General features: G+C 49.1%; 1 protein-coding gene and 4 long non-coding RNA genes across 8 annotated transcripts; all 5 read left to right on the top strand.

The window, feature by feature from the left end:
* The first annotated feature begins 2,580 nt into the window (after positions 1-2,580).
* Positions 2,581-8,346, top strand: LOC146423835 (uncharacterized). The gene is made up of 15 exons (XR_014847354.1): positions 2,581-3,272; positions 3,458-3,520; positions 3,664-3,951; positions 4,300-4,441; positions 4,525-4,694; positions 4,819-4,933; positions 5,140-5,323; positions 5,530-5,672; positions 5,858-6,289; positions 6,352-6,432; positions 6,618-7,031; positions 7,072-7,119; positions 7,245-7,868; positions 7,923-8,060; positions 8,250-8,346. It is a non-coding gene; the product is annotated as an uncharacterized LOC146423835 (long non-coding RNA).
* A 2,507-nt stretch (positions 8,347-10,853) lies between these two features.
* Positions 10,854-12,701, top strand: LOC146423834 (uncharacterized). The gene is made up of 4 exons (XR_014847343.1): positions 10,854-11,363; positions 11,555-11,625; positions 11,824-11,959; positions 12,443-12,701. It is a non-coding gene; the product is annotated as an uncharacterized LOC146423834 (long non-coding RNA).
* A 132-nt stretch (positions 12,702-12,833) lies between these two features.
* Positions 12,834-23,360, top strand: ALDOA (aldolase, fructose-bisphosphate A). Of its 4 annotated transcripts, none has more exons than XR_014847353.1 (9): positions 12,834-12,953; positions 15,214-15,425; positions 16,781-16,835; positions 17,833-17,993; positions 18,805-18,888; positions 19,548-19,722; positions 21,458-21,739; positions 21,772-21,843; positions 23,085-23,198. XR_014847353.1 is itself a non-coding variant. In XM_085044578.1 (9 exons), exons 1-8 carry the CDS (start codon positions 12,842-12,844, stop codon positions 23,178-23,180), a joined length of 1,095 nt encoding a protein of 364 aa, XP_084900704.1. In that variant the 5' UTR covers positions 12,834-12,841; the 3' UTR covers positions 23,181-23,182; positions 23,346-23,360. The 4 variants fall into 4 exon arrangements, 3 of the variants coding, with proteins under 3 accessions (XP_084900704.1, XP_084900706.1, XP_084900705.1); XM_085044578.1 differs by lacking the exon at positions 21,772-21,843 and adding an exon at positions 23,346-23,360 and having other exon boundaries at positions 21,458-21,657; positions 23,085-23,182; XM_085044580.1 differs by lacking the exons at positions 21,458-21,739; positions 21,772-21,843; positions 23,085-23,198 and adding exons at positions 20,239-20,286; positions 20,791-20,888.
* LOC146423833 (uncharacterized) lies at positions 18,107-18,778 on the top strand. The gene is made up of 3 exons (XR_014847356.1): positions 18,107-18,305; positions 18,347-18,429; positions 18,472-18,778. It is a non-coding gene; the product is annotated as an uncharacterized LOC146423833 (long non-coding RNA).
* On the top strand, positions 21,895-22,586 carry LOC146423832 (uncharacterized). Its single transcript, XR_014847355.1, has 3 exons — positions 21,895-21,933; positions 22,289-22,372; positions 22,497-22,586. It is a non-coding gene; the product is annotated as an uncharacterized LOC146423832 (long non-coding RNA).
* Positions 23,361-27,244: the final 3,884 nt, after the last annotated feature.

Here is a 27,244-nt window from a genome sequence, read left to right as displayed (position 1 = left end):
ATTGACCCGAAATTAACCCGAAATTGACCCCAGAAATACCACAAAATAGCCCTAGATTGACCCCAGAAATAGCCTAAAATAGCCCGAAATTGACCCCAAAGTCCCCCAAAATTTACCCCAAAATAGCCCGAAATTGATCCCAAAAAATCCAAATTAGCCCGAAAATCCCAAAATACCCAAAAAAATCCCCAAAATAGCCCCAAAATAGCCCGAAATTGACCCCCAAAATATCCCAAAAAATCCCAAAATTGACCCCAAAATGGAGCCCGAAATCCACCCGGGGGTGGGAGTGGAGAGGCGGCGGGAGGGAGAAATTGGAACCTAAAATACCCCGAAAATAGCCCGAAAATATCCCAAAAATAGCCCGAAATTGACCCCAAATATAGCCCGAAACTGACCCCAAAAATATCCCAAAATAGCCCGAAATTGATCCCGAAAATATCCCAAATATAGCCCGAAAATAGCAAAAAAATATCCCGAAAATAGCCCGAAATTGACCCCAAAATATCCCGAAATTGATCCCAAATATAGCCCGAAATTGACCCCAAAAATATCCCAAAATAGCCGGAAATTGACCCCAAAATATCCCCAAATATAGCCCGAAAATAGCCCAAATATAGCCCGAAAATAGCCCGAAATTGACCCCAGAAATACCCCGAAAATAGCCCAAAAATACCCCAAAAATATCCCAAAAATAGCCCGAAATTGACCCCAAAAATAGCCCAAAATACCCCGAAATTGACCCCAAAGTACCCCAAAATTTCTCCCAAAATTGACCCCAAAAAGAGCCCGAAATTGACCCCAAAAATATCCCAAAAAATCCCAAAATTGACCCCAAAAATACCCCAAAATGGAGCCGGGGGTTGGGAGCGGAGAGGCGGCGGGAGGGAGAAATGGAAACCTGAAAAACCCAAATTTGAACCCTGAAAAGCCCCAAAAAATCTCCCGAAAATAGCCCGAAATGGACCCAGAAAATACCCGAAAATAGCCAAAAAATCTCCCGAAAATACCCGAAATTGAGCCCCAAAAATATCCCGAAATTGACCTCAGAAATAGCCCGAAATAGATCCCAAAAAATCAAAAAAATACCCAAAAATTGACCCCAAAAATAGCCCGAAATTGACCCCAAAAATACCCTAAAAATATCCTGAAAATACCCGAAATTGATCCCAAAAATATCCCAAAAATAGCCTGAAATTGATCCCAAAAATACCCTAAAAATATCCCAAAAATAGCCCAAAATTGACCCCGAAAATACCCCAAAAATAGCCCGAAATTGACCCCGAAAATACCCTAAAAATATCCCAAAAATAGCCCGAAATTGACCCCAAAAATACCCTAAAAATATCCCAAAATTGACCCCGAAAATAGCCCCAAAATAGCCCAAAAATATCCCAAAATAGCCCAAAAATATCCCAAAATAGCCCGAAAATACCCCAAATTGACCCCAAAAATAGCCCGAAAATAGCCCGAAATTGACCCCAAAAATACCCTAAAAATATCCCGAAAATAGCCCGAAATTGACCCCAAAAATACCAAAAAAATCCCCCGAAAACACCCCAAAATTTACCCCAAAAATATCCCGAAAATAGCCCGAAATTGACCCAAAAATACCCCAAAAAATACCTCGAAAATACCCGAAATTGAACCCCAAAAATACCCTAAAAATATCCCGAAAATACCCGAAATTGACCCCAAAAACCCCAAAAATTGGACCCAAAGCCCCAAAAACCCCAAAATTGAACTCAAAAAACCCCAAAACTGAACCCCAAAAATACCCCAAAAACCCCCAAAACCCCCAAAATTGAACCCAAAACCCCCAAAATTGAACCCCAAAATCCCTCAAAATTGAACCCAAAAACCCCAAAATTGAATCCCCAAAACCCCCAAAACTGAACCCCAAAAATACCCCAAAAACCACCCAAATTGAACCCAAAACCCCCAAAATTGAACCCCAAAAATACCCCAAAATTGAACCCCAAAAATCCGCAAATTGAACCCAAAAACCCCAAATACCCAAATTGAACCCAAAAACCCCAAAACCAAATGAACCCAAAAACCCCAAAATACCCCAAAATTGAACCCCAAAAACCCCAAAATTGAACCCCAAAAACCCCAAAAACTGAACCCCAAAAATACCCCAAAAACCCCAAAACTGAGTTCCAAAAACCCCAAAATTGAACCCAAAAACACCAAAACTGAACCCCAAAAATAACCCAAAAACCACCAAAATTGAACCCAAAAACCCCAAAACTGAACCCCAAAATTGAACCCCCAAAACCCCCAAATTGAACCCAAAACCCCCAAAATTGAACCCCAAAATCCCCAAAACTGAACCCAAAAACCCCAAAGCTGAACCCCAAAAATACCCCAAAAACCACCAAAATTGAGTCCCAAAAACCCCAAAAACTCACCCTGAACCCCAAAAATTGAACCCCAAAAACCCCAAAATTGAACCCCAAAAATACCCCAAAAAACTCCAAAATTGAACCCAAAATCCACTCTGGACCCCCAAAATTTCCTCTAATCCCCAAAAACCCCAAAACCCCAAAATTCCTCTGAACCCCCAAAATCGACCCTCTAAACCCCTCAGACACCCCAAAACCCTCAGGGCCAACACCTCAGGAACCCCAACATTTATTTCGGATCCCCAAAATTCCATCCGGAACCCCAAAAAACCCCAAAATTCCCCAAAATTCCCCAAAAAACCCCAAAACCCCCTGTGGGCCCCACAGTGACTCAGCGCGGCGTTGCCCTTTTAAGGCCACGCCCCTTGTGGGCGGAGCGCGGTGACGTCATGGCGCAGAGCGCCGTTAACCGACCAATCACCGTTAACGCTTTCCGCGCCGTTAACGCCTCGGTGAGGGCGGCGGAGAGCGGAGGTGGGGAGAGGAATTTGGGGTGAAAAATGGGGATTTTGGGGTCGGGGAGAGAACCGTGAGGGGAAAGGGGGTGAGGTTGGGGTGGGAGAGGAAGAATTTGGGGAGAAAGAGCGGAAATTTGGGGTTGAAAAGGCGAAATCTGGGGGAAAAGAGCCGAAATTTGGGGGTTGTGAGGAAATCGTGAGGGGGAAAGTTCAGATTTTGAGGTAAAAAGTTCAAGTTTTGAGGTAAAAAGTGCAGATTTTGGGGTAAAAGAGCAGATTTTGGGGTTTGGGAAGAAATCGTGAGGTTAAAAGTGCAGATTTTGGGGTAAAAAGTGCGGATTTTGGGGTCTGAAGCAGATTTTGAGGTGCGGGAGGAAATCGTGAGGTGAAAAGTTCAGATTTTGAGGTAAAAAATCAGATTTGGGGTGAAAAATGGGGATTTTGGGGTCGGGGAGAGAACCGTGAGGGGAAAGGGGGTGAGCTTGGGGTGAGAGAGGAAGATTTTGGGGAGAAAGAGCGGAAATTTGGGGGTGAAAAGGCGAATTTTGGGGATGGCGAGGAAATCGTGAAGGGAAAAGTTCAGATTTTGAGGTAAAAAGTTCAAGTTTTGAGGTAAAAAGTTCAAGTTTTGAGGTAAAAAGTGCAGATTTTGGGGTAAAAGAGGAGATTTTAGGGTTTGGGAAGAAATCGTGAGGTTAAAAGTGCAGATTTGGGAGTAAAAAGCGCAGATTTTGGGGTAAAAAGTGCGGATTTTGGGGTCTGAAGCAGATTTTGAGGTAAAAAGCTCAGATTTTGAGGTAAAAAGTGCAGATTTTGAGGTGCGGGAAGAAATCCTGAGGCGAAAAGTGCAGATTTTGGGGTTAAAAGTGCATATTTTGGGGTAAAAAGTGCGGATTTTGGGGTCTGAAGCAGATTTTGAGGTGCGGGAGGAAATCATGAGGTAAAATGTTCAGATTTTGAGGTCAAAATGGAAATTTGGGATTAAAAGAGCAGATTTTGTGGTTTGGGAAGAAATCCTGAAGTTACAAAGTGCAGATTTTGAGATGAAAGGCGCAGACTTTGAGGTAAAAAGTGCAGATTTTGAGGTAAAAAGAGCAGATTTTGAGGTTTAAAGTTCGAGTTTTGAGGTGAAAAAGGAGATTTGGGGGGGAAGTGCAGATTTTGGGGTAAAAAGTGCAGATTTTGGGGTGCAGGAGGAAATCGTGAGGTGAAAAGTTCAGATTTTGAGATAAAAAATCAGATTTGGGGTGAAAAATGGGGATTTTGGGGTCGGGGAGAGAACCGGGAGGGGAAAGGGGTTGAGGTTGGGGTGGGAGAGGAAGAATTTGGGGAGAAAGAGCGGAAATTTGGGGTTGAAAAGGCGAAATCTGGGGGAAAAGAGCCGAAATTTGGGGGTTGTGAGGAAATCGTGAGGGGAAAGTTCAGATTTTGAGGTAAAAAGTGCAAGTTTTGAGGTGGAAAAGGATATTTGGGGTAAAAACTGCAGATTTGGGGGGCGAAAGTGCAGATTTTGAGGTGAAAGGCGCAGATTTTGGGGTCTGAAGCAGATTTTGAGGCGTGGGAGGAAATCGTGAGGTAAAATGTTCAGATTTTGAGGTAAAAAGTTCAAGTTTTGAGGTAATAAGTGCAGATTTTGGGTTGCGGGAAGAAATTGTGAGGTTAAAAGTGCAGATTTTGGGGTAAAAAGTGCGGATTTTGGGGTCTGAAGCAGATTTTGAGGTGCGGGAGGAAATCGTGAGGTAAAATGTTCAGATTTTGAGGTAAAAATGGAAATTTGGGATTAAAAGAGGAGATTTTGTGGTTTGGGAAGAAATCCTGAAGTTACAAAGTGCAGATTTTGAGATGAAATGCGCAGACTTTGAGGTAAAAAGTGCAGATTTTGAGGTAAAAAGAGCAGATTTTGAGGTTTAAAGTTCGAGTTTTGAGGTGAAAAAGGAGATTTGGGGGGGAAGTGCAGATTTTGGGGTAAAAAGTGCAGATTTTGGGGTAAAAAGTGCGGATTTTGGGGTCTGAAGCAGATTTTGAGGTGCAGGAGGAAATCGTGAGGTGAAAAGTTCAGATTTTGAGGTAAAAAATCAGATTTGGGGTGAAAAATGGGGATTTTGGGGTCGGGGAGAGAACCGTGAGGGGAAAGGGGGTGAGCTTGGGGTGGGAGAGGAAGAATTTGGGGAGAAAGAGCAGAAATTTGGGGTTGAAAAGGCGAATTTTGGGGGTTGCGAGGAAATCGTGAGGGGGAAAGTTCAGATTTTGAGGTAAAAAGTTCAAGTTTTGAGGTAAAAAGTGCAGATTTTGGGGTAAAGGGGCAGATTTTGGGGCTTGGGAAGAAATTGTGAGGTTAAAAGTGCAGATTTTGGGGTAAAAAGTGCGGATTTTGGGATAAAAAGTGTGGATTTTGGGGTCTGAAGCAGATTTTGAGGTGCAGGAGGAAATCGTGAGGTGAAAAGTTCAGATTTTGAGGTAAAAAATCAGATTTGGGGTGAAAAATGGGGATTTTGGGGTCGGGGAGAGAACCGTGAGGGGAAAGGGGTTGAGGTTGGGGTGGGAGAGGAAGAATTTGGGGAGAAAGAGCGGAAATTTGGGGTTGAAAAGGCGAAATCTGGGGGAAAAGAGCCGAAATTTGGGGGTTGTGAGGAAATCGTGAGGGGGAAAGTTCAGATTTTGAGGTAAAAAGTTCAAGTTTTGAGGTAAAAACTGCAGATTTTGGGGTGCGGGAAGAAATCGTGAGGTAAAAATTGCAGATTTTGGGGTAAAAAGTGCGGATTTTGGGGTCTGAAGCAGATTTTGAGGTGCGGGAGGAAATAGTGAGGTGAAAAGTTCAGCTTTTGAGGTAAAAAATCAGATTTGGGGTGAAAAATGGGGATTTTGGGGTCGGGGAGAGAACCGGGAGGGGAAAGCGGGTGAGGTTGGGGTGGGAGAGGAAGAATTTGGGGAGAAAGAGCGGAAATTTGGGGTTGAAAAGGCGAATTTTGGGGATGGCGAGGAAATCGTGAGGGGAAAAGTTCAGATTTTGAGGTAAAAAGTTCAAGTTTTGAGGTAAAAAGTGCAGATTTTGGGGTAAAAGTGCAGATTTTGGGGTTTGGGAAGAAATCGTGAGGTTAAAAGTGCAGATTTTGGGGTAAAAACTGCAGATTTTGGGGTAAAAAGTGCAGATATTGGGGTCTGAAGCAGATTTTGAGGTGTGGGAGGAAATCATGAGGTGAAAAGGGCAGATTTTGATGTAAAAAATCAGATTTTGAGGTGAAAAGTGCGGATTTTGAGGTAAAAAGTGTAGATTTTGGGGTAAAAAGAGCAGATTTTGGGGTAAAAAGTGCGGATTTTGGGGTCTGAAGCAGATTTTGAGGTTTGGGAGGAAATCGTGAGGTAAAATGTTCAGATTTTGAGGTAAAAAGTTCAAGCTTTGAGGTAAAAAGTGCAGATTTTGGGGTGAAAATGGAGATTTTGGGGTAAGAAGAGCAGATTTTTAGGGTTCGGGAAGAAATCGTGAGGTAAAAAGTGCAGATTTTGGGGTAAAATGTGAGGATTTTGGGGTCTGAAGCAGATTTTGAGGTGCAGGAGGAAATCGTGAGGTGAAAAGGGCAGATTTTAAGATAAAAAATCAGATTTGGGGTGAAAAATGGGGATTTTGGGGTCGGGGAGAGAACCGTGAGGGGAAAGGGGGTGAGGTTGGGGTGGGAGAGGAAGAATTTGGGGAGAAAGAGCGGAAATTTGGGGTTGAAAAGGCGAATTTTGGGGATGGCGAGGAAATCATGAGGGGAAAAGTTCAGATTTTGAGGTAAAAAGTTCAAGTTTTGAGGTTAAAAGTGCAGATTTTGGGGTGCGGGAAGAAATCGTGAGGTTAAAATTGCAGATTTTGGGGTAAAAAGTGCAGATTTTGGGGTAAAAAGTTCAAGCTTTGAGGTAAAAAGTGCAGATTTTGGGGCAAAAATGGAGATTTTGGGGTAAAAAGAGCAGATTTTGGGGGTTGGGAAGAAATCCTGAAGTTAAAAAATGCAGATTTTGCGATGAAAGGCACAGATTTTGGGGTAAAAAGTGCAGATTTTGGGGTAAAAAGTGCGGATTTTGGGGTAAAAAGTGCGGATTTTGGGGTCTAAAGCAGATTTTGAGGTTTGGGAGGAAATCGTGAGGTGAAAAGTGCAGATTTTGAGGTAAAAAATGAGATTTTGGGGTGAAAAGTGCATATTTTGAGGTCTGAAGCAGATTTTGAGGCGTCGGAGGAAATCGTGAGGTAAAAAGTGCAGATTTTGAGGTAAAAAGTTCAGATTTTGAGGTAAAAATGGAGATTTGGGGTAAAAAGAGCAGATTTGGGGGTTTGGGAAGAAATCCTGAAGTTAAAAAGTGCAGATTTTGGGGTAAAAAGTGCGGATTTTGGGGTGAAAAGTGCAGATTTTGGTCTAAAAAAGCAGATTTTGAGAGAAAATAATCCGATTTTGAGTGTTGGGAAGGAGTTGTGATGTAAAAAGTGCAGATTTTGAGGTAAAAATGCGAATTTTGGGGTTTGGGAGGAAATCCTGAGGGGAAAAAAGAGATTTTGAGGTAAAAATGCTGATTTTTGGGGTTAAAAAAGCAGATTTTGAGTGTAGGAAGGAAATAATGAGGAAAAAAGGAGATTCTGATGTAAAAAAAAAGGAGATTTTGGGGTAAAAAAATGGAGATTTTTGGGGTTAAAATGAAGATTTTGAGGTTAAACATCCCAAATTTGGGGAGTTGGGAGGAAATCCTGAGGTAAAAAAAGGAGATTTTTTGGGGTGAAAATGCAGATTTTGAGGTGAAAATGCAGATTTTGGGGAGAAAATGCAGATTTTGGGGTGCAGGGGAGAAATTTTGAGGTGAAAAAAGGCAAATTTTGGGGTGAAAAGAGGCAGATTTTGGTTCGTGGGTGGCAAATTTGGGATTTGAAAGTCAATTTTGACACAAAAAGGGAGATTTTTGGGGAGGAAAAAGTGAGATTTGAGTCAGAAAGGTTCAAAACCGAGGAGAAAATCACAAATCTGGGGGTAAAAATGTCAAATTTTGCAATGTCAAAATGTCAAAAGTTGCAGTTTTGGGGGTGAAAGAGCTAAATTTGGGAGCAAAAAGGGCAAATTAGGGTGTGAAAAAGTGAAATTTGGGGGTGAAAATTGCAGTTTTGGTGGCGAAAATAGCAAATTTGGGTGTGAAAAACTCCAATTTGGGGGTGAAAATTGCAGTTTTGGGTGTGAAAAAGTCAAATTTGGAGGTGAAAATCACAATTTTGGAGGCGAAAACCCCAAATTTGGGGGTGAAAATCGCAGTTTTGGCTGTGAAAAAGTCAAATTTGGAGGTAAAAATCGCAGTTTTGGGGGTGAAAAAGTCAAATTTGGAGGTAAAAATCGCAGTTTTGGGTGTGAAAAATTCCAATTTGGAGGCGAAAACCCCAAATTTGGGGGTGAAAATCTCCAATTTGGGGTCCAAACTCCCCCCCGCCGTGGCACCAACCCCAATTTCCCATTCCAAAGTCCCATTTCGGGGTTCAACCTCCACTGTCGGGGTTCAAACTCCACCCGGGAGGAGTTTTTATTGTTTTATTCCCCATTTTCCTCTTCCTGCTGCTCCTCCTTGACTCGCCCTTGAAGGAAGGAAGGAAGGAAGTTCTCTGGGCGGAGCTCCGAGGGGAATTTAGGCTTTGGAGCTCTGCGGACATTGCCGGTTGGATTCCCGAGCAGTTCGGACACTCAGGACACTTCGGACACTCCGGTTGGTGGTTTTTTGAACCTCTAAAATCTTGGGGTTCACCCTAAAAAATTTGGGGATTTCTTGCTCTGAATTTTGGGCGTTTTTCTCTAAAAATTCTGCGGGTTTTTCCTTAAAAAACCTGGGTTTTTCCTTAAAAATCTTGTGGTTTTTCCCTAAAAGTTCTGGGGGTTTCCTCCTCAAAATCTTGAGGTTTTCCTCCTCCAAATCTTGGGGTTTTTCCCTAAAAATCTTGGGGTTTTTCTCCCCAAATCTTGGGGTTTTCCTCCTCCAAATCTTGGGTTTTTTCTCCTCCAAATCTTGGGGTTCTTCCTGTCTAAATCTTGCTGTTTTCCACTCAAAATCTTGGGGTTTTCCTCCTCTAAATCTTGGGGTTTTTCCCCCAAAATTCTGGGTTTTTTCCCTAAAAATTTTGGGGTTTTCCTCCTCCAAATCTTGGGATTTTCCCCTAAAAATTCTTGGGGTTTTTCCCTAAAAGTTTTGGGGTTTGGAGCTCTCCGGACATTGCCGGTTGGATTCCCGAGCAGTTCGGACACTCAGGACACTCCGGTTGGTGACACTTTGAACCCCCAAAATCTTGGGGTTCACCCTAAAAAATTTGGGGTTTTTCTATTCTGATTCCTTGGGGTTTTTCTCTAAAAAATCTCAGGTTTTTCCCTAAAAGTTCTGTGGTTTTTCCCTAAAAATCCTGGGGTTTTTCCCTAAAAATTCTGGGGGTTTTCCCTCAAAATCTTGGGGTTTTCCTCCTCCAAATCTTGGGGTTTTTTCCCTAAAAGTTTTGGGGTTTTCCTCCTCTAAATCTTGGGGTTTTTCCCTCAAAATCTTGGGGTTTTTCTCCTCCAAATCTTGGGGTTTTTCCCTTAAAATCTTGGGGTTTTTCCCTCTAAATCTTGGGGTTTTCCCCCTAAAACTTCTGGGGTTTTCCTCTAAAACTTCTGGGGGTTTTTCCCTAGAAATTCTGGGGTTTTTCTCCTCCAAATCTTGGGATTTTCCCCTAAAAATCTTGGGATTTTTCTCCTCCAAATCTTGGGGTTTTTCCCTAAAAATCTTGGGGTTTTCCCTCTCTGAATCCTGGCGATTTTATCCTAAAAATCTTAGGGTTTTCCACGTCTAAATTTTGGGTTTTTTCACCTCCAAATCTTGGGGTTTTCCTCCTCCAAATTTTGGGATTTTCCTCCTCCAAATCTTGGGGTTTTTCACCTCCAAATTTTGGGGTTTTCCCCCTCTAAATCCCGCGGCTTTTCCTCTAAAAATTCTGGGGTTTCTCCTCAAAATTTTGGGGTTTTCCTCCTCCAAATCTTGGGGTTTTTCCCTAAAAATCTTGGGGTTTTTCCCCCCAAATTTTGGGGGTTTTCCCTAAAACTTTTGGGGTTTTCCACCTCCAAATCTTGGGGTTTTCCCTCTCTGAATCCTGGCGATTTTATCCTAAAAATCTTGGGGTTATCTTACAGAAATTTTGGGGTTTTCCCCTCAAAATCTTGGGGTTTCTACCCCCCCAAAAAATTGGGGTTTTTCTGCTTTGAATGCTGCGGGTTTTCTGTAGAAATTTTGGGGTTTTACCCTAAAAATCTTGGGGTTTTTCACCTCCAAATACTGCGGATTTCCCCTCAAAATCTTGAGGTTTTCTTACAGAAATTTTGGGGTTTTACCCTAAAAATTTTGGGATTTTTCCCTAAAAATCTTGGGGTTTTTCCCTAAAAATTTTGGGGTTTTCCACCTCCAAATCTTGGGGTTTTCCCTCTCTGAATCCTGGCGATTTTACCCTAAAAATCTTGGGGTTTTCACCTCAAAATCTTGGGGTTTTTCCCTTAAAATCTTGGGGTTTCACCCCAAAAAATTTTGGGGTTTTTCTGCTTTGACTGCTGCGGGTTTTCTTATAGAAATTCTGGGGTTTTTCGCTAAAAATTTTGGGGTTTCTCCCCCCAAATCCTGGGGTTTTTTCCCTAAAAATTTTGGGGTTTTTCACCTCCAAATCTTGGGATTTTCCTCTTCTAAATCCTGCGGCTTTTCCTCTAAGAATTCTGGGGTTTTTCCCTAAAAAATTTGGGTATTTCCGCCTCCAAATCTTGGGGTTTTCTCCTCAAAATCTTGGGGTTTTTCCCTAAAAATCTTGGGGTTTCACCCCAAAAAATTTTGGGGTTTTTCTGCTTTGACTGCTGCGGGTTTTCTTATAGAAATTTTGGGGTTTTCCACCTCCAAATCTTGGGGTTTTCCCTCCCTGAATTCTGTTTTTTTTCCCTAAAAATCTTGGGGTTTTCCTCTAAAACTTGTGGGGGTTTTTCTCTAGAAATTCTGGGGGTTTTCCACCTCCAAATCTTGGGGTTTTCCCTCTCTGAATCCTGGCGATTTTACCCTAAAAATCTTGGGGTTTTACCCTAAAAAATTTGGGGTTTTTCCCTAAAAATTTTGGGGTTTTCCTATAGAAATTTTGGGGTTTTTCCCTCCCAAATTTTGGGGTTTTTACCCTAAAAATTTTGGGTTTTTCTTATAGAAATTTTAGGGTTTTCCCTCCCAAATTTTGGGGTCACCTCCGTGTCACCCCAAGTCCCCCTGGGATCTCCCAGTGTCCCCCCAGTGCCCTCCCAGTGTCCCCAGTTCACTCCCAGTCCATCCCAGTTCCCTCCCAGTTCCCTGCCTTTGTCCCCAGGTCACTCCAGTGCCCTCCTGATCTGCTCCCAGTGCTCCCAGTGCTCCCAGTTCACTCCCAGTTCACTCCAGTCCCTCCCAGTCCCTCCCAGTTCTTCGCAATGACCTCTAATCCTTTCCAGTCCCTCCCAGTTCCCTCCCAGTCCATCCCATGGTGTTTTTTGTTTGTGTTTTTGTGTGTGTTGTTTGTTTGTTGTTTTTGTTTTTGTTTGTTTGTGTGTTGTTTGTTGTGCCCTCTAATCCTTCCCAGTTCACTCCCAGTTCACTCCCAGTGCCCTCCTTATCTGCTCCCAGTGCCCCCAGTCCATCCCAGTTCACTCCCAGTGCCCCCAGTGCCCTCCCAGTGCTTTCTAATCACTCCCAGTCCACTCCCAGTTCTTCCTAGTGACCTCTAATCCTTTCCAGTTCCCTCCCAGTGCCCTCCTTATCTGCTCCCAGTTCCCTCCCAGTCCTTCCCAGTTCCCTGCCTTTGTCCCCAGGTCACTCCAGTGCCCTCCTGATCCACTCCCAGTGCTCCCAGTTCACTCCCAGTTCACTCCCAGTCCCTCCCAGTCCTTTCTAGTGACCTCTAATCCTTTCCAGTCCCTCCCAGTCCCTCCCAGTGCCCTCCTTATCTGCTCCCAGTCCCTCCCAGTTCCCTCCCAGTTCCCTCCCAGTCCATCCCAGTGACCTCTAATCCTTCCCAGTCCCTCCCAGTTCACTCCAGTGCCCTCCTGATCTGCTCCCAGTTCACTCCCAGTGACCTCTAATCCTTTCCAGTCCCTCCCAGTTCCCTCCCAGTCCCTCCCAGTGCTGCCCAGTGATCTCTAATCACACCCAGTTCACTCCCAGTGCCCCCAGTCACTCCCAGTTCACTGCCTTTGCCCCAGTCTCCTCCCAGTCCCTCCCAGTCCCTCCCAGTTCCCTCCCAGTTCCCTCCCAGTACAAACCAGTTCCCTCCCAGTGACCTCTAATCCTTCCCAGTTCACTCCCAGTCCCTCCCAGTTCCCTCCCTGTTCCATCCCAGTCCTGCCAATGATCTCTAATCTTTTCCAGTCCCTCCCAATACAAACCAGTTCACTCCCAGTCCATCCCAGTTCACTCCCAGGGCCCCCAGTCCCCTCCCAGTCCTTCCTTGTCCCCTCCAGTTCCCTCCCAGTACAAACCAGTTCCCTCCCAGTTCACTCCCAGTTCACTGCCTTTGCCCCAGTCCCCTCCCAGTCCCTCCCAGTTCCCTCCCAGTCCATCCCAGTGCTCCCAGTGACCTCTAATCCTTTCCAGTTCACTCCCAGTTCACTCCCAGTCCCTCCCAGTTCCCTCCCAGTTCACTCCCAGTCCATCCCAGTGCTCCCAGTGACCTCTAATCCTTTCCAGTTCCCTCCCAGTTCCCTCCCAGTCCCTCCCAGTCCCCTCCCAGTACAAACCAGTCCCTCCCAGTTCACTGCCTTTGCCCCAGTCTCCTCCCAGTCCCTCCCAGTCCCCTCCCAGTTCACTCCTCCTCCCCTCCTCCCTCCCTCCTCCTACCCCCGGCAATGACATCACCGCGGCGTGACCGCGCCGCCCTGACCTCACCACGACGTCACCATGACGTCACGATGACGTCACGATGACGTCACAATGACATCATCCCCAGCTCTCGAGATGGCTCCCCCGGTTCCCGCGCTGACCCCCGAGCAGAAGAAGGAGCTGGCCGACATCGCCCAGCGCATCGTGGCGCCGGGAAAGGGGATCCTGGCTGCCGACGAGAGCACTGGTGGGTACTGGTTTGTACTGGTTATACTGGGAATGGGGCTGGGGAACCTTACAGGGCATCCTGGCTGCTGATGAGAGCACTGGTCAGTACTGGTTTGTACTGGTTTGTACTGGTTATACTGGGAATGGGGCTGGGGAACCTTACAGGGCATCCTGGCTGCTGACGAGAGCACTGGTGGGTACTGGTTATACTGGTTTGTACTGGGAATGGGGCTGGGGAACCTTACAGGGCATCCTGGCTGCTGATGAGAGCACTGGTCAGTACTGGTTTGTACTGGTTTGTACTGGGAATGGGGCTGGGGAACCTTACAGGGCATCCTGGCTGCCGATGAGAGCACTGGTCAGTACTGGTTTGTACTGGTTATACTGGTTTGTACTGGGAATGGGGCTGGGGAACCTTACAGGGCATCCTGGCTGCTGATGAGAGCACTGGTCAGTACTGGTTTGGACTGGTTCATACTGGTTCATACTGGGATGACATGGGTGTACTTCAGGGTGTCACTGAGACCTCCTGAGACACCAAACCACAAACCAGTGCTGGGCTCCACCCACTCCAGACTGGTTTATACTGGTCCATACTGGTCCAGACTGGTTTATACTGGTCCATAGTGGTCCATAGTGGTCCATACTGGTTTTTACTGGTTTCCCACCCTCAGGCTCCATCGCGAAGCGGCTGAGCTCGGTGGGCGCTGAGAACACGGAGGAGAACCTAACTGGTTTCTACTGGTTTATAGTGATTTATACTGGCCCAAACTGGTCCATACTGGTCCATAATGGTTCCTCCTCCTCCATACTGGTTTATACTGGTTTATACTGGTTTCTGACTGGTCCATACTGGTTTCCCACCCTCAGGCTCCATCGCCAAGCGGCTGAGCTTGGTGGGCGCTGAGAACACAGGGCAGAACCTAACTGGTCCATACTGGTCCATACTGGTCCATACTGGTCCATACTGGTCCATACTGGTCCATACTGGTTTCTAATGCTCCAAACTGGTGCATACTGGTTTCTAACTGGTCCATATTGGTTTCCCGCCCCTCAGGCTCCATCGCGAAGCGGCTGAGCTTGGTGGGCGCCGAGAACACGGAGGAGAACCTAACTGGTTCCTCCTGGTTTATACTGGTCCATACTGGTTTATAGTGATTTTAACTGGTCCATACTGGTTTATACTGGTTTCTAACTGGTTTCCCCTGCCTCAGGCTCCATCGCCAAGCGGCTGAGCTCGGTGGGCGCCGAGAACACGGAGGAGAACCTAACTGGTCCATAGTGGTCCATACTGGTTCATACTGGTCTCTAACTGGTCCATACTGGTTTCCCACCCCTCAGGCTCCATCACCTAGCGGCTGAGCTCGGTGGGCGCCGAGAACACGGAGGAGAACCTAACTGGTTCTTCTGGTCCATACTGGTTCCTACTGCTCCATACTGGTTTATAGTGATTTTTAACTGGTCCATACTGGTCTCTAACTGGTCCATACTGGTTTCCCACCCTCAGGCTCCATCGCGAAGCGGCTGAGCTCGGTGGGCGCCAAGAACATGGAGCAGAACCTAACTGGTTCCTACTGGTTCCTCCTGCTCCATACTGGTCCATACTGGTTTATAGTGATTTTAACTGGTCCATACTGGTCTCTAACTGGTCCATACTGGTTTCCCGCCCCTCAGGCTCCATCGCGAAGCGGCTGAGCTCGGTGGGCGCCGAGAACACGGAGGAGAACCTAACTGGTTCTTCTGCTCCAAACTGGTTTATACTGGTCCATACTGGTTTCTAACTGGACCATACTGGTTTATACTGGTTTCTAACTGGTTTCCCACCGTCAGGCTCCATCGCGAAGCGGCTGAGCTCGGTGGGCGCCGAGAACACGGAGGAGAACCTAACTGGTTCCTGCTGGTTTATACTGGTCCATAGTGCTCCATACTGGTTTCTAACCGGTTTCCCCTGCCTCAGGCTCCATCGCCAAGCGGCTGAGCTCGGTGGGCGCCGAGAACACGGAGGAGAACCTAACTGGTTTAAACTGGTCCATACTGGTTTATAGTGATTTTAACTGGTCCATACTGGTTTATACTGGTTTCTAACTGGTTTCCCACCCTCAGGCTCCATCGCCAAGTGGCTGAGCTCGGTGGGCGCTGAGAACATGGAGGAGAACCTAACTGGTTCCTCCTGGTTTATAGTGATTTTAACTGGTCCATACTGGTTTCTAACACTCCAAACTGGTCCATACTGGTTTATAGTGAATTTTAACTGGTTTATACTGGTTTCCCACCCTCAGGCTCCATCGCGAAGCGGCTGAGCTCGGTGGGCGCTGAGAACACGGAGGAGAACCGGCGCTGGTACCGGCAGCTGCTGTTCACGGCGGATGACCGCGTCAACCCGTGCATCGGCGGCGTCATCCTGTTCCACGAGACCATGTACCAGAAGGCCGACGACGGCCGTCCCTTCCCCAAGGTCATCCGCGACAAGGGAGCCCTCGTGGGCATCAAGGTGGGACACGGGGACACCGGGGGGACAGTGGGGGACATCAGGGGAGTTGGGGACGTTGGGGGTGTTGAAGATGTTGGGGACATGGGGGATGTTGGGGACATTGGGGACAGCAGGGGTGTTGGGGACATTGGGAGTGTTGATGTTGGGGACATTGGGGATATTGGGGACATTGAGGGCATTGGGGACATTGGGGTGTTGAGGATATTGGGGACATTGGGGATGTTGGGGACATTGGGGACATGGAGGGCATTGAGGGCTTCAGGGACATGGGGACTCTGGGGGTGTTGGGGACATGGGGACAGTGGGGGTTTTGGGGACATCAGGGACGTGGGACGTTGGGGACATGGGGGACATCAGGGGAAAGCAGCGGGGTTGGGGACATTGGGGGTGTTGAGGATATTGGGGATGTTAGGGACATTGAGGACATTGGGGACAGTGAGGACATTGGGGGATATCAGGGGTGTTGGGGATATTGGGGACATGGGGGACATCATGGGAAAGCAGCGGGGTTGGGGACATTGGTGTTGGGGATGTTGGGGACGTTGGGGACGTTGAGGGAAACCATGGGCATTGGGGACATTAGGGGTGTTGGGGACATTGGAGACATTGGGGTGCTGGGGACATTGGGGACATTGGGGACAGGGGAGGACATCAGGGGAGTTGGGGACGTTGGGGGTGTTGAAGATGTTGGGGACATGGGGGATGTTGGGGATGTTGGGGACATTGGGGACATGGGGGATACTGGGGACCTTGAGGGCATTGGGGACATTGGGGTGTTGGGGACATTGGGGACATTGGGGACATTGAGGGAAACCATGGGCATTGGGGACATTAGGGGTGTTGGGGACATTGGGGTGTTGTGGATGTTGGGGACATTTGGGGACATTGGGGGTGTTGAGGATATTGGGGACATCAGGGGAAAGCAGCGGGGTTGGGGATGTTGGGGACAGCAGGGGACAGCAGAGATGTTTGGGACATTGAGGACGTTGGGGACATTGGGGACTCTGGGGGCATTGGGGACTCTGGGGGTGTTGGGGACATTGGGGACATTGAGGGAAACCATGGGCATTGGGGACATTAGGGCTGTTGGGGACATTGGGGATGTTGAGCTGGGTCAGCCACGGGGAGCTTGGGGACACCTTGGGGACATTGGGGCTCTCGGGGACACTTTGGGAACACCTCAGGGGTTTGGGGACCTCAGGGGTTTGGGGGACATTGGGGACATTGGGGGTATTAGGGACATTGGGGACATTGGGGACATGGGGTGGGAGGTGGTTCTTGGCTTGACCCAACCATGGGGACATGGTGACCTCGGTGACCTCGGTGACCCCGGTGACACTGTCACTGTCCCCCAGGTGGACAAGGGCGTGGTGCCCCTGGCCGGAACCAACGGCGAGACCACCACCCAGGGTGAGTGACAGCTCTGTCCCCAAGGCCACCGCCCTGTCCCCAGTGTCACCGTCCTGTCCCTGATGTCACCGTCCTGTCCCCGGTGTCACCGTCCTGTCCCCATTCCCAGTGCCACCACGCTGTCCCTGTCCTTGGTGGCACCTTGCCAGCCCGATCTGTGTCCTCGTCGTGTCCCCTGATGTCCCCAATGTCCTTGCAGTGTCCTCCCGGTGTCCCCTGTCCCCCTGATGTCCCCAATGTCCCCAGTGACCCCATTGATCTCAATGTCCCCAATGCTCTCAATGTCCTCAAGTGTCCCCAATGTCCCCAACACCACTAGTGTCCCCAGTGCCCCCAATGTCCCCAAATGTCCTCAGTGTCCCCAAGGATCTCAATGTCCTCAGGTGGCCTCAATGTCCTCAATGACCCAAATGTCCCCAGTGTCCCCAATGTCCCCAACACCCCCGATGTCCTCAATGTCCCCAAGGATCTCAATACTCCAAATGGCCCAAATATCCCAAATGTCCCCAATGTCCCAAATATGCTCTCAATGTCCCCAACGACCCCATTGTCCCCAGTGTCCCCAATGATGTCCCCAATGTCCCCAAATGTCCCCAATGACCTCCTGATCCCAAATGACTCCAATGTCCCCAATGTCCCCAACATCCCCTCAATGTCCCCAACGTCCCCAGTGTCCCCAATGTCCCCCAATGACCTCCAGACCCCTAATGTCCCCAATGTCCTCAATGACCTCTGGACCCCAAATGACCTCAATGTCCCCAATGTCCCCAATGGCCCTGACATCCCCAATGTCCCCAATGCCCCCAATGACGCCAAATGACCCCAATGACCTCCAGACCCCTAATGTCCCCAGTGTCCCCAAATGTCCTCAGTGACTTCCAGACCCCAAATGACCTCAATGTCCCCAATGTCCCCAATGATGTCCCCACTGTCCCCAAATCCCCATTGTCCCCAATGTCCCCAATGTCCCCAATGATGTCCCCTGTGATGTCCCCAGGGCTGGACGGGCTGATGGAGCGCTGCGCTCAGTACAAGAAGGACGGCGCGGACTTTGCCAAGTGGCGCTGTGTGCTCAAGATCTCGGCGCACACGCCGACCCCGCTGGCCATCATGGAGAACGCCAACGTCCTGGCGCGCTACGCCAGCATCTGCCAGCAGGTGACACGCGTCCCCACAGTGTCACCAGGGTGTCACAGAGGGAGTTGGGTGGCAGTTAGAGGGGTTTGGTGGCACCTTAACGGGGTTTGGTGGCACTTAGAGAGGGGTTGGTGGCATCTGGAGAGGTTTGGTGGCATCTGGAGAGGTTTGGTGACACTCAGAGTGACTTCAGTGGCATCTGGAGAGCTTTGGTGGCATCTGGAGAGGGTTTGGTGACATTTAAAAGGGGTTTGGGGACATCTAGAGAGGGTTTGGTGGCATCTGGAGAGGGTTTGGTGACACTCAGAGTGACTTCAGTGGCATCTGGAGAGGGTTTGGTGACATTTAAAATGGGTTTGGTGGCATCTAGAGAGATTTGGTGACACTCAGAGTTACTTCAGTAGCACCAGGAGAGGTTTGGTGACATTCAAAAGGGGTTTGGTGGCACCTGCAGGGAGTTTGGTGACACTTAGAGGGGGTTTGGGGACACTTTGAACAGCTTTGGTGACACTCAGAGTGACTTCAGTGGCACCTAGAGGGCCTCTGGTGGCACTTAGACATGGTTTGGTGGCATCTAGAGAGGGTTTGGTGACATTTAGAGAGGTTTGGTGACACTTAGAGTGACTTCAGTGACACCTGGAGAGGTTTGGTGACATTTAAAAGGGTTTTGGTGGCATCTAGAGAGGGTTTGGTGACACTTCGAGGAAGTTTGGTGGCACCTGGAGAGCTTTGGTGACATTTAAAAGGGGTTTGGTGACATCTAGAGAGGGTTGGTGGCACTCAGGGTTGGTTTGGTGTCCCCACTGTCCCCAATGGTGTCCCTTGTCCCCAGAACTGCATTGTCCCCATCGTGGAGCCCGAGATCCTCCCCGACGGTGACCATGACCTCAAGACCTGCCAGTATGTCACCGAGAAGGTGGGTGCCACCGCAGTGTCCCCAGCGTGTCCCCAGAGTGTCCCCAATGTCCCCCAAGTATCCCCAGTGTCCCCTGGGGTATCCCCAGGTGTCCCCAAAGTGTCCCCAAAGTGTCCCCAAGGTGTCCCCAAGGTGTCCCCAATGTCCCCTGAGTGTCCCCAAGTGTCCCCTGAGTGTCCCCAAGTGTCCCCAAATGTCCCCAATGTCCACAGGGCTGTCACCTGGATGTCCCCTGGATGTCTCCAATGTCCCCAAGTGTCCTCAGTGTCCCTAGGGCTGTCCCTAGCACTGTCCCCTGCATGTCCCCAATGTCCCCAAGATGTCCCCAATGTCCCCAGGTGTGGTGTGTGGTTGGTGTGGTGTTGGAGTGTCCCCTGAATGTCCCCAGAACTGTCCCTAGCCCTGTCCCCAGGTGTCCCTTGGATATCCCAAATGTCCCCAAGATGTCCCCAGTGTCCCCAAGATGTCCCCAATGTCCCCAGGTGCTGGCAGCAGTGTACAAGGCGCTCAGTGACCCTAGCAGTGTCCCCAGCAGTGTCCCCAGGCTGTCCCCAAATGTCCCCAATGTCCCCAGGGCTGTCCCTAGCCCTGTCCCCAAGTGTCCCCTGGATATCCCCAATGTCCCCAGATGTCCCCAATGTCCCCTGTGCTGTCCCCAGGTGCTGGCCGCTGTCTACAAGGCCCTCAGTGACCACCACGTGTACCTGGAGGGGACACTGCTGAAGCCCAACATGGTGACAGCAGGACACGCCTGTGCCACCAAGTACAGCGCCGAGGAGATCGCCATGGCGACGGTGACAGCACTGCGCCGGACGGTGCCACCCGCCGTGCCAGGTCAGTGTCACCTGTGTCACCTGTGTGTCATTGTCACTGTGTCATTGTGTTATTGTCACTGTCACTGTGTCACTGAGATCGCCATGGCGACGGTGACAGCGCTGCGCCGGACAGTGCCACCCGCCGTGCCAGGTTTGTCACCTCTGTGTCACCTGTGTCATTGTGTCACCTGTGTCATTGTGTTATTGTGTTACTGTGTTATTGTGTCATTGTCATTGTCACTGTCACTGAGATCGCCATGGCGACGGTGACAGCGCTGCGCAGGACAGTGCCACCTGCCGTGCCAGGTCAGTGTCACATTGTCATTGTCATTGTCACCTGTGTGTCATTGTCACCATGCCACCCGCCATGCCAGGCCTCTGTCGTTTTGATTGTCATTGTCACTGTCACTGTCAGCTCTGTGTCACCTGTGTGTCCCACGATGTCCCCAGTGTCCCTAAGCTCTGTCTGACTGTCTGCAGCCTGTTCTGATGATGTCCCCACATTGTCCCCTCACTGTCCCCAATGTCCCCTCAGGTGTGACGTTCCTGTCAGGGGGGTCAGAGCGAGGAGGAGACTCTGAACCTCAGTGCCACCAACCGCTGTCCCTCTGTCCTTCTGTCCCTCTGTCCCCAGTGTCCCTAAGTGCTCTCTGACTGTCTCTAGCCTGTTCTGACATTGTCCCCACGATGTCACCGTGTCACTCTGATGTCCCCCCAGGTGTGACGTTCCTGTCGGGGGGTCAGAGCGAGGAGGAGGCGTCCATCAACCTGAACGCCATCAACCGCTGTCCCTCTGTCCCTCTGTCCCCAATGTCTCTGAGCTCTGTTTGGGTTGTTCTAACAATGTCACCATCATGTCACCATGTCACTCTGATGTCCCCTCAGGTGTGACATTCCTGTCGGGGGGTCAGAGCGAGGAGGAGGCATCCATCAACCTCAGTGCCACCAACCGCTGTCCCTCTGTCCCCAATGTCCCTAATCTCTCTCTGACTGTCTCTAGCCTGTCCTGACAGTGTCCCCTCACTGTCCCCATGCAGGTGTGACATTCCTGTCGGGGGGTCAGAGCGAGGAGGAGGCGTCCATCAACCTCAGTGCCACCAACCGCTGTCCCTCTGTCCCTCTGTCCCCAATGTCCCTAATCTCTATCTGAGTGTCTCCAGGCTGTTCTGACATTGTCCCCACGATGTCCCCAATGTCCCCTCAGGTGTGACGTTCCTGTCAGGGGTCAGAGCGAGGAGGAGGCGTCCATCAACCTCAGTGCCACCAACCGCTGTCCTTCTGTCATTGTGTCCCCAATGTCCCCAATGTCCCTAATGTCCCTAGTCTCTATCTGACTGTCTCCAGACTGTCCTGACATTGTCCCCATGATGTCCCCTCCCTGTCCCCTCAGGTGTGACGTTCCTGTCGGGGGGTCAGAGCGAGGAGGAGGCGTCCATCAACCTCAGTGCCACCAACCACTGTCCCTCTGTCCCTCTGTCTCTCTGTCCCCAATGTCCCCAATGTCCCTGAGCTTTATCTGACTGCCTCCAGGCTATACTAATGATGTCCCCAACTGTCCCCAATGTCCCCTCAGGTGTGACGTTCCTGTCGGGCGGTCAGAGCGAGGAGGAGGCGTCCATCAACCTGAACGCCATCAACCGCTGTCCCTCTGTCCCCAGTGTCCCCAATGTCCCTAAGCTCTCTCTGACTGTCTCCAGGCTATTCTGACAATGTCCCCACGATGTCACCTGACTGTCCCCAATGTCCCCATGCAGGTGTGACGTTCCTGTCGGGGGGTCAGAGCGAGGAGGAGGCGTCCATCAACCTCAACGCCATCAACCGCTGCCCGCTGGCCAAGCCCTGGGCGCTGACCTTCTCCTACGGCCGCGCCCTGCAGGCCTCGGCGCTCAAGGCCTGGGCCGGCAAGAAGGACAACACCAAGGCGGCCCAGGAGGAGTTCGTCAAGAGAGCCCTGGTGGGTGGCACTTGGGGACACCTTGGGGACACTTTGGGGACACTTTGGGGACAGTGGGACATGTGGGAGTTGAAGGGAAGGAGTTTCTGAGGTGACATTTGGGGACACAGAGAGGTTTGGGGTGACATTTGGGGACACAAGGACAACACCAAGGCGGCCCAGGAGGAGTTCGTCAAGAGGGCACTGGTGGGTGGCACTTGGGGTCACTTTGGGGACACTTTGGGGACATTGGGGACGTGTGGGGATAAGGGGGAGTTGATGGGAAATGGGTTTGAGGTGACATTTGGGGACACAGAGGGGGTTTGAGGTGACATTTGGGGACACAAGGACAAGGCAGGGGATGTTAGATGGACATTGGGAGTGACCAGAGAGTCTTGGGGACACCTTGGGGACACTTTGGGGACAGTTTGGGACAGTTTGGGGACAGTGAGAGACATGGAGAGTTGATGGGAGATGGTTTGAGGTGACATTTGGGGACACAGGGGTGACACTTGGGGACACAAGGACAAGGTAGGGGACATTAGATGGACATTGGGAGTGAGCAGAGACTCTTGGGGACACTTTGGGGACACCTTGGGGACACTTGGGGACATTGGGGACATGGGGGATTGAGGGGAATGAGTGTATGGAGTGACAGTTGGGGACACAGGGACAACACCAAGGCTGCCCAGGAGGAGTTCGTCAAGAGAGCCCTGGTGGGTGGCACTTGGGGACAGCTGGGGACACTTTGGGACAGGTTCAGGGTGGTGGAGTTGAGGGGAGAAGGTGTTTGAGGTGACATTTGGGGACACAAGGACAAGGTAGGGGATGTTAGATGGACATTGGGAGTGACCAGAGAGTCTTGGGGACACTTTGGGGACAGTTTGGGGACAGTGAGAGACATGGAGAGTTGATGGGAAATGGGTTTGAGGTGACATTTGGGGACACAGGGACAACACCAAGGCGGCCCAGGAGGAGTTCGTCAAGAGAGCCCTGGTGGGTGGCACTTGGGGACACTTGGGGACACTTTGGGGACAGTTTGGGACAGTTTGGGGCTGAGGGGACATGGGGGAGTTGATGGGAAATGGGTTTGAGGTGACATTTGGGGACACAAAGGTGACACTTGGGGACACAAGGACAAGGTAGGGGACGTTAGATGGACATTAGGAGTGACCAGAGACTCTTGGGGACACCTTGGGGACTTTGGGGACACCTTGAGGACACTTTGGGGACAGTGGGACACGTGGGAGTTGATGGGAAGGAGTTTCCAGGTGACACTTGGGGACACAAGGACAAGGTAGATGGGCATTGGGAGTGACCAGATGTCCCCAATGTCCCCAAATGTCCCTCAATGTCCTGAATGTCCCCAATGTCCCTGATGCTCTCAATGTCCTAAATGTCCCCAGTGTCCCCACTGATGTCCCCTTTCTCTCTCTCTCTCTCCCCAGGCCAACTCTCTGGCCTGTCAGGGCAAATACACCCCCAGTGGTCAGGCAGGAGCTGCGGCCAGCGAGTCTCTGTTTGTGTCCAACCACGCCTACTGACCACTGACCACTGCTCTGCTCCGGCCACTGACCGCTGCCCTAGTGACCTCTGACCTCTGACTGCTGACCTACTGACCACTGCTCTGCTCCGGCCACTGACCACTGCCCTAGTGACCTCTGACTGCTGACCTAATGACCACTGCTCTGGCCACTGACTGCTGCTCTGCTGACCTCTGACCTGCTGACCTCTGACCGCTGAGCTCCGGCCACTGACCACTGCCCTAGTGACCTACTGACTGCTGACCATTGCCCTCTGACCACTGACCGACTGCTCCGGCCACTGACCACTGCCTGCTGACCTCTGACTGCTGACCTCTGACTGCTGACCACTGCTCTCCAGCCACTGACTGACCGCTGCAAACCGGCCACTGACCACTGACCACTGCCCTCTGACTGCTGACTGCTCCACTCTGGCCACTGACTGCTGACCACTGACCATCCCACTCCAGCCACTGTGGCCACTGACCGCTGCCCTGACTGCTGCCCTGACCACTGACCGCCTTCCTCTGGCCACTGACCGCTGCCCTCTGACCACTGAGTGCTGCACTCCGGCCACTGACTGCTGCCCTACTGACCACTGACCACTGACCGCTGACCGCTCCACTCCGGCCACTGGCCACTGCCCTCTGACCACACCGACTGACCACTGACCACTCCAGCCACTGACCGCTGCTCTCCAGCCACTCTGGCCACTGACCACCGCCCTCTGACTGCTCCCCTTTGGCCACTGACCCCTCACCTACTGACCACTGACCACTCCAGCCACTGACCTCCCCTACTGACCACTGACCTCTGCACTCCGGCCACTCCGGCCACTGACCGATCTCCTCCGGCCACTGACCGCTTGACCTTCCCTTCCCTCCCCTGAGCAATAAAAGGGTGTGGATGAAACCTGCTGGATCCTGGTGCTGCTTTTTGGGGGAATTTGGGGAAATGTGGGGGAAATTTGGGGATTTTTTGGGGGGAATTTGGGGTTTTGGGGAAGAATTGAGGGAAATTTGGGGATTTTGGGGTTATTTTGGAGGAATTTGGGTGAAATTTGGGGACTTTGGGGAAGAATTGAGTCCAAATTTGGGATTTTCAGCCCAAATTTGGGGATTTTTGGGGGGAATTGAGTCCAAATATGGGATTTTCAGCCCAAATTTGGAGTTTTTTGGGAGGATTTGGGTTTTTTTCGGGAAGAATTGAGTCCAAATTTGGGATTTTCAGCCCAAATTTTGGGGGTTTTGGGATTTTTTGGAGGGAATTTGGGTGAAATTTGGGATTTTTGGGGGGAGAATTGTATCCAAATTTGGGGATTTTGGGGAAAAGATTGACTCCAAATTTGGGATTTTCAGCCAAATTTGGGGTTTTTGGGGGGATTTGGGTGAAATTTGGGGGTTTTGGGAGAGAATTGCATCCAAATTTGGGGATTTTGGGGTTTTTTGGGAATTTGGGGGAAATTTGGGGATTTTGGGGGAGAATTGCATCCAAATTTGGGATTTTCACCCAAATTTGGGGAATTTGGGGTTTTGGGAAATTTGGGGAAATTTGTATTTTTGGGGGGAAATTGGGGGAAATTTGGGTATTTTGGAGAAGAATTGAATCAAATTTGGGCTTTCAGCTCAAATTTGGTTTTGGGGAATTTGGGGTTTTTTGGGGGGGGGAATTGAGGCCAAATTTGGGATTTTCAGCTCAAATTTGGGGATTTTTGGGGGATTTGGGTGAATTTTGGGGGGAATTGCATCCAAATTTGGGGATTTTGAGGTTTTTTTGGGGAAATTTGGGTTTTTTCGGGGGGATTTGGGGGAAATTTGGGATTTTGGGGGAAAATAGAGGCAAATTTGGGGATTTTAGGGAAGAATTGAGTCCAAATTTGGGATTTTCAGCCCAAATTTGGGTTTTTTTGGGGAGGTTTGTGGGAAATTTGGGATTTTGGGGAAGAGTTGAGGGAAATTTGGGTGTTTTTGGGGAGAATTGAGTCCAAATTTGGGGATTTTTGGGGGGAATTGAGTCCAAATTTGGGATTTTCAGCCCAAATTTGGAGGTTTTTTGGGAGGATTTGGGGGAGATTTGGGGTTTTTTAGGGAAAAATTGAGTCCAAATTTGGGATTTTCAGGCCAAATTTGGGGGTTTTGGGTTTTTTGGGGGGAATTTGGGTGAAATTGGGGGTTTTGGGTAATTTGGGGTTTGGGAGAAATTGAGTCCAAATTTGGGATTTTCAGCCCAAATTTGGGGTTTTTTGGGGGGAATTGAGGGAAATTTGGGGTTTTTTGGGGGAAATTTGGGGATTTTGGAAAGAATTGAGTCCAAATTTGGGGATTTTGGGGGAAAAATTGAGGCAAATTTTGGGATTTTGACCCAAATTTGGGGATTGAGGCTTTTTTTGGGGGGGAAAATTGAGCCAAATTTGGGAGTTTTGGGGTTTTTTTGGGATTTCACCCCAAATTTGGAGCTTCTGGGTGGTTTTGGGATCATTTTGAATCCTAATTTGGGGTTTTTTGGGGAAAATTTGGGGTTTTTGACCCAAATTTGGGAGTTCCAGGGTGGTTTTGGGTCATTTAACCCCAAATTTTGGTGGATTTTGGGGAATTTTCTCTCAAATTTGGGTTTTTTTGGGACTCTTTCCCCACAAATTTTGGATTTTTGGGTAATTTTGTGTCAATTTTCCCACAAATTTAGGGTTTTCAGGTAGTTTTGGGTCCTTTTTCCCCCAAATTTTGGGATTTTTGGCTAATTTTGTGTCCTTTTCCCCCCAAATTTTGGTGGATTTTAGGAAATTTTTGGTCCTTTTTCCCCCACATTTTGGGATTTTTGGGTCATTTTGAGTCAATTTTCCCCTAAATTTTGGGATTTTGGGTTATTTTCTGTTCTTTTTCCCCCAAAATTTGGGATTTCAGGTAATTTTGAGTCAATTTTCCCCCAATTTTTGGGATTTTGTGTTATTTTGGGTCCTTTTCCCCTCAAAGTTTGGGATTTTAGGAAATTTTTGGTCCTTTTCCCCCAAATTTTGGCTCATTTTGGGTCCTTTTCCCCCCAGATTTTGGAATTTCAGGACATTTTGGGTCAATTTTCCTCCAAATTTTGGGATTTTTGGCAAATTTTGGGTCAATTTCTCTCCAAATTTTGGGATTTCAGGACATTTTGGGTCCTTTTTCCCCCAAATTTTGGGATTTTGGCTCATTTTAGGTCAATTTTTCTCACAAATGTTGAGATTTTGGCTCATTTTGTGCCCTTTTTCCCCCAAATTTTGGATTTTCAGGTAATTTTGGGTCAATTTTCCCCCAAATTTTGGATTTTCAGGTAATTTTGGGTCAATTTTCCCCCAAATTTTGGGAGTTTTGGCTCATTTTCGGTCACTTTCCCTCCAAATTTTGGGATTTCAGGATATTTTGGGTCAATTTTCCCAAAAATTTTGAGATTTTGGGTCATTTTGAGTCAATTTTCCCCCAAATTTTGGATTTTCAGGTAGTTTTGCATAATTTTCCCCCACAAATTTAGGGATTTTTGGCTCATTTTGGGTCATTTTCCCCCAAATTTTCGGAATTTGGGTCATTTTGGGACCATTTTCCCCCAAATTTTAGAATTTCAGCTAATTTTGGGCCAATTTTCCCCCAAATTTTGGGATTTTGGGTCATTTTGAGTCAATTTTCCCACAAATTTTGAGATTTTGAGGTAATTTTGGGTCCTTTTTCCCCACAAATTTTGGGATTTTGGGTCATTTTGAGTCAATTTTCCCACAAATTTTGGAATTTCAGGTAATTTTTGAGTCAATTTTCCCCCAAATTTCGGGATTTCGCCTCATTTCGGCTCCTTTTCCCCCCAATTTCAGCTCCCGGGGGTTCCCCGTGTCCCTTTTCCCCACAGATTTCGGGATTTTTGCCTCATTTTGGCTCAATTTTCCCACAGATTTTGGGATTTTTGGCTCATTTTGCGTCAATTTTCCCCCAAATTTCGGGATTTTGCCTCATTTCGGCTCCTTTTCCCCCCAATTTCAGCTCCCGGGGGTTCCTCGTGTCCCTTTTCCCCACAGATTTCGGGATTTTTGCCTCATTTTGGCTCAAATTTTTCACCTTTTTCGCTTC

Source organism: Lichenostomus cassidix, unplaced genomic scaffold (assembly GCF_008360975.1).
Source record: "Lichenostomus cassidix isolate B80296 unplaced genomic scaffold, HeHo_3.0 HiC_scaffold_36, whole genome shotgun sequence".
NCBI lineage: Eukaryota > Metazoa > Chordata > Aves > Passeriformes > Meliphagidae > Lichenostomus > Lichenostomus cassidix.
This window is presented reverse-complemented; position numbering and strand designations above follow the sequence as displayed.

Bases quoted from the DNA above. Each gene is read 5' to 3' on its own strand.
- ALDOA (XM_085044578.1), top strand. From the start codon at position 12,842: ATGGCTCCCCCGGTTCCCGCGCTGACCCCCGAGCAGAAGAAGGAGCTG. The intron at 12,954-15,213 runs GTGGGTACTGGT...TCCCACCCTCAG, and splicing joins GGCTGCCGACGAGAGCACTG to GCTCCATCGCGAAGCGGCTG. The intron at 19,723-21,457 runs GTCAGTGTCACC...GTCCCCATGCAG, and splicing joins GGTGCCACCCGCCGTGCCAG to GTGTGACGTTCCTGTCGGGG.